The sequence below is a fragment of the Ambystoma mexicanum genome, chromosome 11 (assembly GCF_040938575.1).
Source record: "Ambystoma mexicanum isolate Mex_15411 chromosome 11, UKY_AmexF1_1, whole genome shotgun sequence".
NCBI lineage: Eukaryota > Metazoa > Chordata > Amphibia > Caudata > Ambystomatidae > Ambystoma > Ambystoma mexicanum.
In genome coordinates this window covers 1,108,555,014-1,108,568,617 of record NC_090934.1, presented here as the reverse complement: position 1 = coordinate 1,108,568,617, position 13,604 = coordinate 1,108,555,014, and the positions used below count along the sequence as shown (strand labels likewise).

At 42.9% G+C, this 13,604-nt stretch overlaps 1 protein-coding gene across 3 annotated transcripts in view; it reads left to right on the top strand.

Annotated features, from left to right (window-relative positions):
* The window catches only part of ACSBG1 (acyl-CoA synthetase bubblegum family member 1), a 1,203,629-nt gene that overhangs the window by 1,009,849 nt on the left and 180,176 nt on the right, over positions 1-13,604 (top strand). For all 3 annotated transcript variants that reach the window (XM_069624414.1, XM_069624415.1, XM_069624413.1), the window contains one exon: positions 3,853-4,086. In XM_069624414.1, the coding sequence (XP_069480515.1) occupies positions 3,853-4,086 (234 nt within the window). The remainder of the gene's footprint in view (positions 1-3,852; positions 4,087-13,604) is intronic.

The window sequence follows — 13,604 nt, the reverse complement described above, 5'->3', positions numbered from 1 at the left end:
GGGAAAGCAGTGTTGATGGATCACTACTGGGCTTGCGGTTCGAAAGCATATGAGAACCTGCCACCTGACTGGGGAGGGATTTGCTCGTTGTTACACATCAACATGCCTTTGTTGGTCATGCCAAAGAAGGATGTGAAGCTCTATGAGTTCCCGAAAATGGAAAATAATAAAATAAAGAAGAGATTGATCTAAGTGGCACAAGCAAAGAAGGCACAGAAGCCAGCTGAACTGAGCAGAGTAAACAGAGGAAGAAGCTGCTTTTCAAAAGCACTAGATAAAATTCTAGCGGAACATAGGCTGTTCAACAGGACAAAAATGTTCTTTGCATCGATAATACCATCTGTGTAGAGGCATACAAATGTGAAGTTGTTACAGATCACCCGCTGGGAGCTGATGGTGACAATCAATTCCACTGTGAATGGGTTCAACAGGATAAAGGAAGAGCTCAGAGCGATAAGGTGGTGGCGTCCAGAATAGATATGTTCTGGACCTCCTCACAGCATTCACATTCACACACACCAATGATGAAGATAATTGAACACTATCAGGGGCAGTGGCTCAGCTGGCATGGATGCATGCCAAAATGGAAGAACAAGCAAGAGAGACAGGAAAGAACCAGAGCTGGATAGCGTTTATATGGTCATGGATGCCATCATGGCTGTCAGATAGACTAAAAGTGATAATGGGCGCTTCAATGCTGGCAGCAATGTCAATGTGTGGGATCAAAATCTGCATGGCAAAGTGCAAGAAAACAGTGGAGGAAGCTTTCGGGATGAAGATTCTGATGGATGTGAACATAGGAGGAGCAAAGGAGGAGATTGTGGCAGAAAGGAACTAAATCGGGCAAAGGATTGCACAATTTGAACTATTCCCACTCGGAGCAATGAAGCTGGACAACTCATTCGATGCAAAGTACTATGAAGGGAAGTGGGATGGTGTAACCCCAAAGGAGTATGCTGTTACATGAACTGGTCATTTGATGATCAGACAAACTACTATGGGCACCTGGGAGGAATAACGAAGATATGGCAAGAGCAAAGGGACTGTCATATAAGGATGTGGTCCACAGGTCAACCAGAGGGGGGACTGAAGAGGGATGGGGAAGCCTGCCGCCCACTCCCCTTCCTACTAAATTCATGACAAGGAAGAAAGCCAGAAAGCACTGCAGTCACCCATTCTATTTCAAACAAATTCCCAATGGACCCATGATTAATAAGAATGTCGAGAGGTATCCCCTCAGCCAGCCATATCAGTCAAAGGACATACATACAGATCTCTCCATGCGTGGATGAAGAGCCACAGGCGATGATTAAAGACAACTGTATGGACAGCTTGGGCTGAACACCACAAAACCATGTTGCTGACATCGTTAGAGACACCACAACATAGCAGCGTTAGACATGAAGCGCACGTGCCATCCGCACTTCAGGACATAAAAACGCACTCAAATACACGAAGAACATGAGCGCACAGTTCTATAGTTAGAGGACAGATGCATATACACACTGTCATTGCTTTTATTTTTCCATTAACCAAACGCAGCAATGCATAAACCGCATGACAAGAGATCCTGAGCAGGGCTTGAAGATGCTTAAACATGACTAATCCTATGGAACTGCGGGAGCATGTATGGGACCTGACAGAGCCAAGTGAGACTAACCTATGGAAACTGTATAAACCGCATTATATGGGTTAGGAAAATTATAGCAGGCCCCAGGCATCTGAGCAACAGACAAGCTGAGCTGACTCAGGATGGACAGAGAGCAAGACATGTGAGACATAACCTGCAGCCATGGTCAAGAGATACGATCACATTCCAATCCCCAGATTACAAAGAGACCAGCTGCAGAAAATACTATTAGATCCTCGTAATTCAGAGCTGCACAGTTCAAATTTGTGGTCTCTGTACACGTGACGCAGCCAAAGCAGACAAGGGACAGCGATCAGCGGTGGGAAAGGGGAGCTGGTCTCAGGCTCCCAGACACAAGTATGCAACAATATGCGACAAGTGGTGCGCTGATCAGGAGAGCACTCTCATAAGCTAAGGCGGTACACACAAGTTACAATGCAGACACATGGCCATTCCTATTACCTTGAAGAGGTACACAGCGAGCTGAGAACTTTTGCGAATCCCAGGCCTGGGGATGTCATTTCTAGCCAATCACAGTTTAGTACCCTAGGGGTGGGTAGCCACGGGCAAGAACCAATGGTAAATTCCCAACACTGCAACAATTTTATAGTTAGTAACTTAGGGGTGGAGCAGGCCAGTCACCTGACATGTGAGGACCAGTAGAATAACATCTATAATCTCCGCTATAAGTGGTAGAATACTCAGTATCCAATCTCTTGGCCCAATAGGTTTTCTGGAGAAGGGCCGAAGTTGTGACGTAGCGCTGACGACCAGCCTGCAAGCCGAGGAAGAGAGACATGTGCATGGATATTTGCTGTTGCTGTGCTGACCCTGTTGGATTTGCCTGTAATAAACCACAGTTTGAACTTGCTGTTGACTGAGTCCTCTGTGTATCCAGGGGAGGGAGTTGGGCCCTCCAAGTCCGCAGACTTTCAGTGTCCCTCTGGCATACCTGGGGGTCCTCCCCAAAAAATGATACACATGTTTTAATGCTTTCCTTTTCAGGTTGGACTGTACATTTTTAAATTAGTTAAAGTTAGTCAGGACATGGACTTCCTAAGTTAGTATGGCAATGTGCAAGTTATGATCCATATTTTGTTAGCCCTTTTTGGTTACAGGGTGATGTTTACTGAAGAAAATTTTATTGGAAATTGAATTTCAAATGCATAGTTTAAATGCTCATGCAAGAGAGTAAGAGAATTTTCCTCATGTATTTAGTGAACTGTGAAAAGTGTTTTGAAGTATTTGTTATGCATTGGTTGGTACGAGTGTCATGATTTGGTTTGTGTGTGTGCTTGGCCTTCTGAATTGGAGTTGCTGAAGTTGTTGAATGTGGGGTGTCGCACCCAAAGTACTTGCAGTGCTCTTCCAGTGGGATGTTCAGTTAACTAGGTTACTTGGAGTACCCTGCCGTGTTGGATTGGTGCACGTGTTATGGAGGGCAGCCAGAGGGTTGCAATTGGGATGGTCATTGTTGTATTTGGGGGCTGAGCTTCGTAACGTATGATGAGTGTGTGGTATACTTTGTGTTGGGAATGGATGAGTGTGTGGATTACGGTGTGTTGAGAGATCCGCTCTCCACGTGTGTGTTTTGGGAGATGCGCTCTCCGTGCCTTCCGGGACATGGTTTTCGCCTCAGTTGTCGTTTGGGGCTCGAAAAATTAAGTTGTTGAGTGGTTTTGTTGTGGTATCCTTTGTTCAGTGGTTGGTGTCTATCCCTGTGTGGTAGAGGAATGTTGGTGGCATTTTATGATGTTCATTGTCCCTCTGGGTGAGACGGTTCTGAGGTTTTGTGTGGGTGTGTTGTTGGAAGGTTTTGTTTGAGAAGTTGAGGGATGTTCCTGTGTTGGGTTGGCGTGCATATATGTCTCTTGCTTCTTGGAGGCGTCTTGTTTTGTTAAGGGGGAAGATATGTTATGTCTTGTCTTTCCGTGCACCCTGCCCTGTATAAATGGAACACTATAGAATGCTGTGTGGAAGAATGTTTTGTTCTGAACGGTTCTGGGAATTTCAGTTGAGAAGGTGGGTTGAGAGAGTGAGGATGCCGGTGGATGTCTGTCCGAGTTACTTACCTGATGTGGGCTAAATGTATCCCTGTACCAGGAGCTGGGACTTAGTAAAGCTGTTTCCTGTTCCTACACTGGTGTCAGTGTCATGCTTGGCCAGGAACCCAACGTAACAAATTGCCTCGTGTTCATCTTGGCTGTTTTCTTTCCTTGCAGGGGTGATATGAAGTCTTTCCTACCCACCATGGCGGATTATTTAGTGCTTTGCAAGATCCGCAATGCTTTAGGCTTCGGGTGCTGTGAAAAGCACTTTTCTGGGGCCGCCCCCATCAGCCCAGAGACGCTGGAATTCTTCTTGGGTCTGAACATCACTCTGTATGAGGCATATGGAATGAGCGAGACCACGGGCCCACACTGCATGTCCGGCCCACTTGTTCACAGTCTTAAAAGGTGGGTGCGCTCAGGCGGCAATCGAAGCATGTTTAATGGCCATTCTTTCACGTACGGTGTGTATTCTTTAATGTGCTGTTCATTCCCCTTTCTTTTTTTGTCAATACTTCATCTAGCCATGACTAGGGACTTCTAAAACGCGACCCAGCACAGGGTCCGAGCAGCTCATTGAAGGAAGGTTTGCTGCACGAGTGAATGAGCATGTGTTATCTTGGCTGCTGCTAGACTTTAATTAATTTTCATTCATTAGCCTTTTATCGATATAAAATCATTAGTCATACAAAAGGTTAACATATACAAGCAATGCATAACATACACGTAAAAGCTTTCATTTGATCCTGTGGAAGACCAGCCATCAATAGTCATCTATAGTACCATATAATAATGAGAGCAGCATATAAGAGCTGCAGGTGGATGCAAGATGGTTATATCATTTTTAAGAAAGTTCAGCCTCTCGAGCCACACTACACAAATATTTGGCAACTGCATAAACATTTGTTTTGTCATCTGTTCTGTTACACAATCTTATTGCTTCTGATACAGATCTTGCACCATAGAGAACAAAGCTTTGTTCAAATATAACTGCTCAGGTGCAGATACAATGGATCCATAAGTATAAAATGTTCCACTGTTTCGGTTACATGTTCACTATGCAAGCATTTGCCACAAACGTGCATGTCCCATCTGTTCATGCAATGTGGCATGGGTAAAATCCCAAACGTGAATTTGGCATACAATGAATGCATGAGTCTGGGTTTCATCATTTATTTATTTATTGTGTAATCTAGTTTGGGTTTCATTATATACAGGTATGCCTCGTCACCTCTGTGTGATTTGTTTAGCCAATAAAGACTTCATCGTGTGGACTACAATATCCTGACCTCTCTTTTCAGCATGGACATTACTTGTTACAATTAATTTAGAAGAGAGATTAGTTTCTAATGGGTTCTTAAACACCAGTGTGTTGAGGATCCACCTTCTAGACCCATATCAAAGCTTCTCTGTACTTGACCAGTTTAAGGGCACCGATATGGGCAAAGTATCACAAATGTAGCTTCTCATACGGGGGATTATTGGACAACTATTTGGAAGACCAAGAATCCTCTTAAGAAAGCATTTCCCCACAGTTGAGAAGCTTGTGCCCAAATAATCATATTGTTTCACTTGCTTCATGTTAATCTAGTCTACCTTTAACAAAAGACTGCGCTTTTGAATTCTCTTTTTTGTAAAAACAATGGATTTTGTTTTGTCATAATCAATTTTAAGTCCTTTGTCATTACAAACTGTTAAACTGTTTTCTGGCCCACTTGGCGGTAATGATACGAGAATAGCATTGTCGGTAAACAAAGGTAGTCCGTATTTGTCCAGACACATGGTTGCAGCATCAGTAGGAGGTCAACAGTAAATTCCCGACTATTCCATTTATAAAGAGGCAGAATAGCGTTGGTGTCAACACACATCCCTGGCGTGCTCCTTTTTGTACAACACGTGGCGATGTTTGTTCTCCTCCAAACCCCTGTTTTACCACTGCGGTATTGTCTGTATATAACAGAAGCAAAGCTGATAGCAAGCTTTGAGGTATTCCCAGTCCCTGCAAAGATTCCCACAGTTTCACAGGTGGCACACTGTTGAAAGCAGTCCATAGGTTGATAAGTATGACATAAACATTCATTTTTCTAAGCAATACGAATTATTTTATCAACAAATATAATCTAAAGCAATGGTTGATAGTGCCTGCGCCCAGCCTAAATCCAGCTTGCAGGTGATTAATAAGATTATCATTGTCCACCAGGAAATTTTGGTGGCCAAGCACGGCCCTGGCAAAAACGTTCCCTAAGGAATCCAACAATGAGATTGGGTGGTTGTTGGATGGAATCTTACGCCCACCCTTCTTGCATGGTGGTTTGATCTCAGCAGGTGTCCAGGATTTGGGTGCCGTGTGCAATGCTATAACAGGCACTGCGCCCAGATCATCTGCTCATCCTTGTAGAGTTCCAGAGGGATTCTGTCAGGGCCAGAAGCCCTCTTAATTGCACCTCAATAGCTTCCATGACCTCTTTCATTGTAAAAAACCAGAGGATCATGCAGTAGTTCTTCCAGTAATAGGCTCATTTGATAGGATGCATCATAAATTCTCTTTTCGCTATGCAAATCCTTAAAGTGATCATACCATTTGTTTGCGGGAGTGCAACCCTGAATGTTATTCGCTTCCCCTGCCTTTGCCGAGGATGATGGTGTCCAGAACCTTGTATTATCTTTATTATTTATTGCTCTGAGGATTTCTCCTATACCCTTTCACCATAGTCTCTCTTCTTATTGAGAAACATGCTGTTATAGAGTGCCGTAGCTGGCCGCAGCTCTTCTCTATCGATGTCCTCAACCTTTTTAGCACAATGTAGCAGGTGTTGCTTTGCAATCTTATAATCATTATCAAACCACATACTCCTAATATTGCCTTCTTGACTGTCTTGTATGGTTCGTTAATCAAGGGTTAGAATGTATTAATATTTTCAATGTGATTGTCAAATATCCATCTATAGGCTGCAGACATTTCCAAGAGTACTTTTCCCACAGGGACTAACACATTCTGCAATTATGGGGACAGAATCCTTCCCTTGTCAGACTCTAGCCATTGTACAGTACTCCTAGCGTGCTCTGTAGCCTGCATCCGAACATTATTAATTGTAGTCATATTACCTAATTTATTGGGTGAATAAATATGCATGGCTAACACTAATGGTCTACGATCACTGTCTGATCCTAAAATGACCTCAAAGTCTTTTAATAATGCCCAGGTCTGGAGATTGAGTAAAAATTAATCAATATGGCTAATCCGTCTAGACTTTAATCTTGCACTAAAGTGGAAGTTACTAGAAGTTGCATTTCATTAGCTTGTTACTCAAATCTGTACCTGTGCTATTGCTATTCGTTTCCATGCATCATTGTCAACAGAAGGCAGAGTATTTACCATGAACCTATTTGTTGGGCAGGATTCACAAGTATTCTAAATTGTTTAAATAAGATGTTTTGATGTTTATGGAAATGATAGCTCTCAAAGGCAACTGCTTAATAAATATGGCTTCCACAGCTTTCGCTCTATGGTCCATCACTCTGGTCTGTGAATGGGTTTATTGCTGTAGACTTAGCATAGACACTATTATACAGATAGGGCAGTGATGGAAAATTCAAGTGACTGAAGCATTCACTCATATTCCATAGGGACTGCTGAGAGACTAGTTCAAACTAGTCGAAAGGGATACATGTCGTTTATCTCCTGGGAAGAAAGGAAGGAGCCTATGATGAAGACGCACTTAGTTGTTTTTCTTGGCTCTTTTGTTGGGCGTTACAGGAACAGGCACACCGACACATGGATACACGTAATCATGTAGGAGCAGGGCTGGGTTGGACTACTTAATTATAATCAAAGTGAGTTGACTGAACCCAGAGATGGGCCATAGCTGAATGTGTTACACCAACCACTGGTAGGGAACTGCAGGGGCTGAAGCGGAAAGTGTTTGCACACCTGCACCTAGCCAGTGGGCTCATGTTCTGGGCATGCACAGGGCCAAATCCCTATACCCAGGGTCTCGGCCACAAAACTACCGCATGCATGGCCCTAGCCATGCACAGTTTCAATAATTCCACTGAACACCATTGAGGGAGTGACAATATCACTTCCACTGGTAGCGAGCATCTGGAGGGAAACTTCGGGCAAAAGGAACCCAGAGGAATAGGTGACCATTGACGTGGACTATTTGACGGGTGTGGACTTACTTGAGATGCATACTCCCTCAAGGTTCTGGGAAGCCTATGTTGCATACATGTAGGGCCCAGAAAGGGGTACCATCATTTAGTCTGGAGAAAGGGACCCATAAAGGCTCCAAAACAATGCAAAGAAAGCGATGGAAAATCTAGAGGAAACTAAACTGAAACAACAAGGGATAGTCTATCAGAAAAGAAACAGAAGTGTGATGCAAAGGCAGCGGGCTTACTTTAGTTAGAGAAGGAAATGAAACCAGCATTGAAATTATTTCCAGGTAAGGTTTTGACCAACTTGAAATGCAGCTTTTATGAATCTCCCCTTAAAATGGGGAGAAATAATGAAGCTGTGTTACTTCATCAAAAGCTTGCTTGGCCACCAATTATTGTGAAGTGTGTGATTTTATTATACCAACGTCCCTGCAGTTTGACCAACAGTTCCCATGTGTGCCTGATGAATTGTAGACATGGGTGGAGGCTTTGTGTCATAGTTATACCCAATTTACAATATCCCAGTTGATAGTGGGGACATGTAGAGGCCGCAGGCAGGCAAACTCATCTATGGACTTGGGTCGTGGTAACAGTGGCCTCACCTCCTCTCACACCAAGCAAGTAGCTCAACCCTAGGTACTGTGCCGAGTCATGGGAATTCGTCCCTTCTCACCAACAGGGAGCCCTCCTGTGAGGCTAGGGAGGTGAGCCCGCTCCACAATACCCTACCTGGGGGCAGAGGCAAGTGGATCCTCACAGGGAGAAACTCCCCCTTTGGAAACAAGGACTCCTGTTCCCAGGAGGAACTCTCTATAGGACTCTAGAGGACCTTGCAAAATAACACCTGTCTGAGGATAAGATCTGTGAAGAGAAGGCCAATATATGTTATTCGCTAAAGGTTCTGCTGTCTCCTTAATGTCATGCTCAACCTGATAGTCCAACCCTGACGAAGAGCCTTAGACGTTTTAAGCCCTCTTCCTCTGTAGTTATGTTATTTATATTAAGTTGATGTATACTGTGCACCACTGCCATTTTCATGGTCTCCATTAGTCAGATTCTCTAAGGTGCTTCAGAGAGTGGGTTCATTTCCTTGGGAGAAGGCACATTCAGTTGACCCCTGTATGGACCATAGAGCATGAAATGTGCAACCAACCCTTTCTCTCCCATCGAGGAAGAGGCCAACCTTGATACTTCCAAGACCACAGGGGTCTCTCTGGCACATTGCGTATGTACAGTAGGTTGCCCCACCTGCACCTGGTCAGGGTTATTGCCAAAGGTTAGCAATAAGACCTCCCACCTACTCTTGTTCCTATATCAATGGCATCGTTATAGGCCAGGCTGGATTTTTCATCTATTCTTCCACGGGTTACAAGAAGGACAGAAGTGTAGAGGTCTGATAGAATTAGGGCCGTCTCCCTAGGGTATTAACCATTTCTCTGCGATAAATATATCAGACCTTGCTGTTTTGAAGGTAGCCCATGAGGGTAGATTAGCCCTCCCTGAACTTCTAAGAACCTTTATAGGTGGTCCGCTCTGGGGCAAGGTTAGTCCTCTGTTCAGCCCTTACTCTCCAGGAATGTTGTCTGGCACCTTCAACTCTAGTGAGCAGGATCCTGGTTCCAGTGCAAAGGCAACAGAGAGGCCTTGGTCCACAGCAGTGTTAGCCCCTATGTTCCCTGTGAAAGGTTAGGGAGCAGATCTTGCCTCTGCCTTGGAAGATAATGTCTTCACCCTGATGGCAGAGGACTTTGGGGTAGACTGGATCCCTAACCGTGTTCCAATCCTTCTTCTTATAGAGTACAAAGATAAACCAATAAAGGACATGATTTCCTGTCCTTATAAACATACACTGCTACAGTTCATTTGTCCAAATTTAGAATGTTGTCAGGAGTCAAATCCAGGCTGCTGTAACAAGTGTCCTTTGCTGACATCATAATCATAGACCTCAATCTATAACAAGTGAGGGGTCAGGAAGTTGTAGGGAGCCTAGTTGAAACCAAGATGGTGGAACCCCTCACCCTACCTCCCTCCTCGTATTCCTCTAACTCTGCCCCCTTCCCATGTTTGCTGACTTCAAATGGTCTCCAGCGATCAGCAACCCAGTGTGAGTGTGACTTCATCATGTCAGAATTGCCTGGAAGCACCCGTCCCAAGGAGATCTGCCAGAGAGGGTTCATGTAACCTCACAGGAAGGTGCTGGCCTTCCTCAGGGGATTCAAAGAGGTAGCTTGCTTGGCATTGTCCCACATGGCAGTTGTGGAGACAGACAGCCCAAACAGCTAATACACTTCAGCCATGTCATAGCTGGAGCACTGTCCACCAAATTGTCACTGGTATGATATCCAAATGCTTTGGCTGTATAATTATGTGACCTCAGTAGTCACAATGTCATAACCAGACATAACTTTTATTTACAGTTTAACGTGCCACCAGGCTAACCAGGTATACAATTATTATGTTGTGATCAGAAGTACAGAAGATTAAAAAGTCACCTCTGCCTGTTGAAACTTTGGTTTCCAGCAGCTGTCAGAAATGCACATGTGACCTTGAACCTGCCCTGCTGCCAATGTAGAACTGTTTCTGGAGATGTAAGGAGACTGGTTACAGCAAAGATAGGTCAGTGCGTTATGCTTTTTGCAAGGAGCATTATGAGAGGGGGATGTGAGCAGGCCTCCCTTTCAGAGAGAGAAATACATGCATCATTTTATTAATAAAAAATAAAAAATGTAAAGCTATCACACACTTGGAGGTGGCATCTGTCACAGCGTGGTCCTCAGTCCTTGCCTCACTCCCTCTTGTTCAAAACCGCCTCCTTGGAAGGAAACTGTCTCTCAGAGTTTCTGGAAGTTATAGTGTACCAAACACTTCTTTTTTGGTTTGGTTGCAGCTGATGTCATCAAGGACACACTTTTGTCCTCCTGGACATTCCTACCAAGAACCCCACCTAGTACCCTTAGGGCTGCTGATGGAGATTAGGTGCTAAGTATACTTGAAGATGATTAGACCACAGGGCGCTTTAAGTGTCCAACCCCTTAGTGATAATGCAAAGTTCTTTCGCAAGTCAGACCAAATTGATGCTTGTCATATCACGGACATGGATCAGCACACAAGACAAAGCCAGGTGTATGGTTATTTAAAGGATGCAGCATACAAGGTAAGTAATTTCTTCTTCTTTTATTAAGAGCTAATGTACGCCCAAATGGCTTCTCCACAGTCAGTTTTCCTTCTGTTAATATCCAAAGATGCACATTCTAATGGAAGATACACATTCATATAATTCCACATTCAGTGTTCTACATTCTTATTCTTCAGTATGAAGAATACTACACATCTCCTTTATTTACAATTTTAATTAAAAAATGCAAAATCTGAACCGAAAAAGAACAAATCAAAAGAATAAAACTTGAGCATTTTCCTTAATTTGCAACAAACATTTGAAAATAGCATTTGAACAGTTATTTCATGTGGAAGGTCTTACAAGATTCAACATAATCACATTTGAAACAATCTGTTAAATAATTAGTCTACATACTCCCTCAGGTATGAAAGTCCGTGAAATTCTCTCTTCAAGAGTCCACAGTTATCTTTATTGCTTGGCCCTCTATTTGGCCTCAACTTCTCTTCAGCATAACAATTGGTCAGAGTGTGGTGGCAAACTCTATCGCTGTTCCAAACCTTACCATCTGAGGTTTTTACAGCCTCATGTTTTCGTTTTGCTACTTTAACTGGTTATGACCAATTCAAAACCCTTTCCTTCCTCCCTTGAGGAAGTTTGTTACGTCTATATCTCCTACGTCAAACATCCTTCCTTTTGTGACTTTCCGATATCAAAACATCCCTTATTTTGCTTTGTATCCTACTGATGTTATCTCTAACCATTTGGAAATGAATAATGCTCACACCCACCCTACCAAACCAGGGAGGACACAATCTAGTGTTGGACTTCCTTACTCTGAGCACCTCAAATGGAGACATTCCAGTTGTAGAATGAGGTGTAAATCTATATGCTACCACAACATCATCAGCAGCCTTTCTCAGTCCTTGACTTCAGTAATGGTACCTCTGATAATGTCTTTGAGAAATCTCTCAACTATTCCATTTGTTTCTGGATGATAAACTGAACTTGTTCTATGCTGTATACCATTTCCTTTTAAGAACTTTTCCATCTCCTCCAAAACCAATTACACACCATTATCTGTAATCATAACTGACAGATATCCTTCTCTTTTGAAAATCTCATCCAAAAACTTGATTATGTCTCTTGTACAGATATTTTATACCCACCATGAAGTTTCAACCCAATGGGATAACATGTCAACCAAAACAATGCAATGCTTTAAGTTTCTCGACACCGTACTGGTCCTACAATGTCTAATCCTACACGTCCTGACAGAATCTCAGGAATAGACATGAACGTCATAAGTTCCAATCTAGTGACGTACCCTTTGCCGGATTCTTCATAAATCGATTCCTGGCCACCTGAAATCTTGCCATAATAATTGTTTAGTTTTTGACATACCGTGATGACCCTCATGGGCCCTGGCCCAAACATTTTATCTTACCCTTCAACTTGTCTCCTCTCATAAGCATGCAACATTTACAATGTAACTCATCAAACACCAGCCTCACTGCATCAGGAATTGATCCTCTCCTTATTTGATGACTCTTCACCCCACATTCAATGCGTTATTTGGTGTCTCTCAATACATTATCCTATAGCATGACCACCTGCCATTCTTCTTCTGATACCACATCTTGATTCATCTCTATTTCCAACACTTGATTTTCCTTGTCATCATCATCCACCTCCTGTTCTTCAATCACGTGTGCCAATCTAGACAAACAATCTGATGCCTTATTCTTCACTCCTGGCACATATTCAACATCCCATATATAATCCTGAAGACTGGCAACCCATTATCTACTCCTGGAGAATACTTTGTCTAATCCTTCAGTAGTTAAAATCTCCTTTAAAGGTTTATGATAAGGTTTATGATCTGACTGAATGATAAACTTCACACCCCACAAAAACGGACGGAATGTATCTATTGCCCATTTTACAGCTAATAACTCTTTCTCGATAGTTGAGTAATTCCTTTCTGCTTCTTTCAATACTCTAGAGGCAAAGGTAATGGTGCATTCTTTCCCATTACTCATTTGAGATAAAACAGCACCCAATCCATCATTGCTAGCGTCAGTGGTTGGCACACTCCTCTTACTTAAATCATAACTATTTAAAGTCAGGCCTTATTCAAAGCAACTTTGATATTGCGAAAATTCTGCTTTACTCATACTGCCCCACTGAAATCGTACACCGTTTCCTCATGTCCACTGACGTTGAAGCTAAACCTGGGATGAACTTGGAATAGTACTCAGCCATTCCTAGAAACAAAACTACCTACACTTGATCACAAGGACTGGGAACATTCAAACCACCATTTACAAGCTCCACTTTTTGTCTGATACCCTTCTCTGAAATCTAATTTCCTAGATACTGAATCACTGTTCTGTGAAACTTACAATTTTCCTTAGCGTTAACCCATATTCCAGAAAAATATCTAACACTTTATTCAACCTCCTATTATGCTCTTAAACAGTTTCTGCGTATGGTAGTACATCATGATAAAACATAATACTCCTTCAACAGCATGGAATAACTGGTACATTACCCATTGAAAAACTGCAGCAGCAGACACTAGACCAAAGGACATTAATTTACATTGAAATAAACCCTCTGGTGTAATAAATGCAGTGATGTTTCTGAAGTC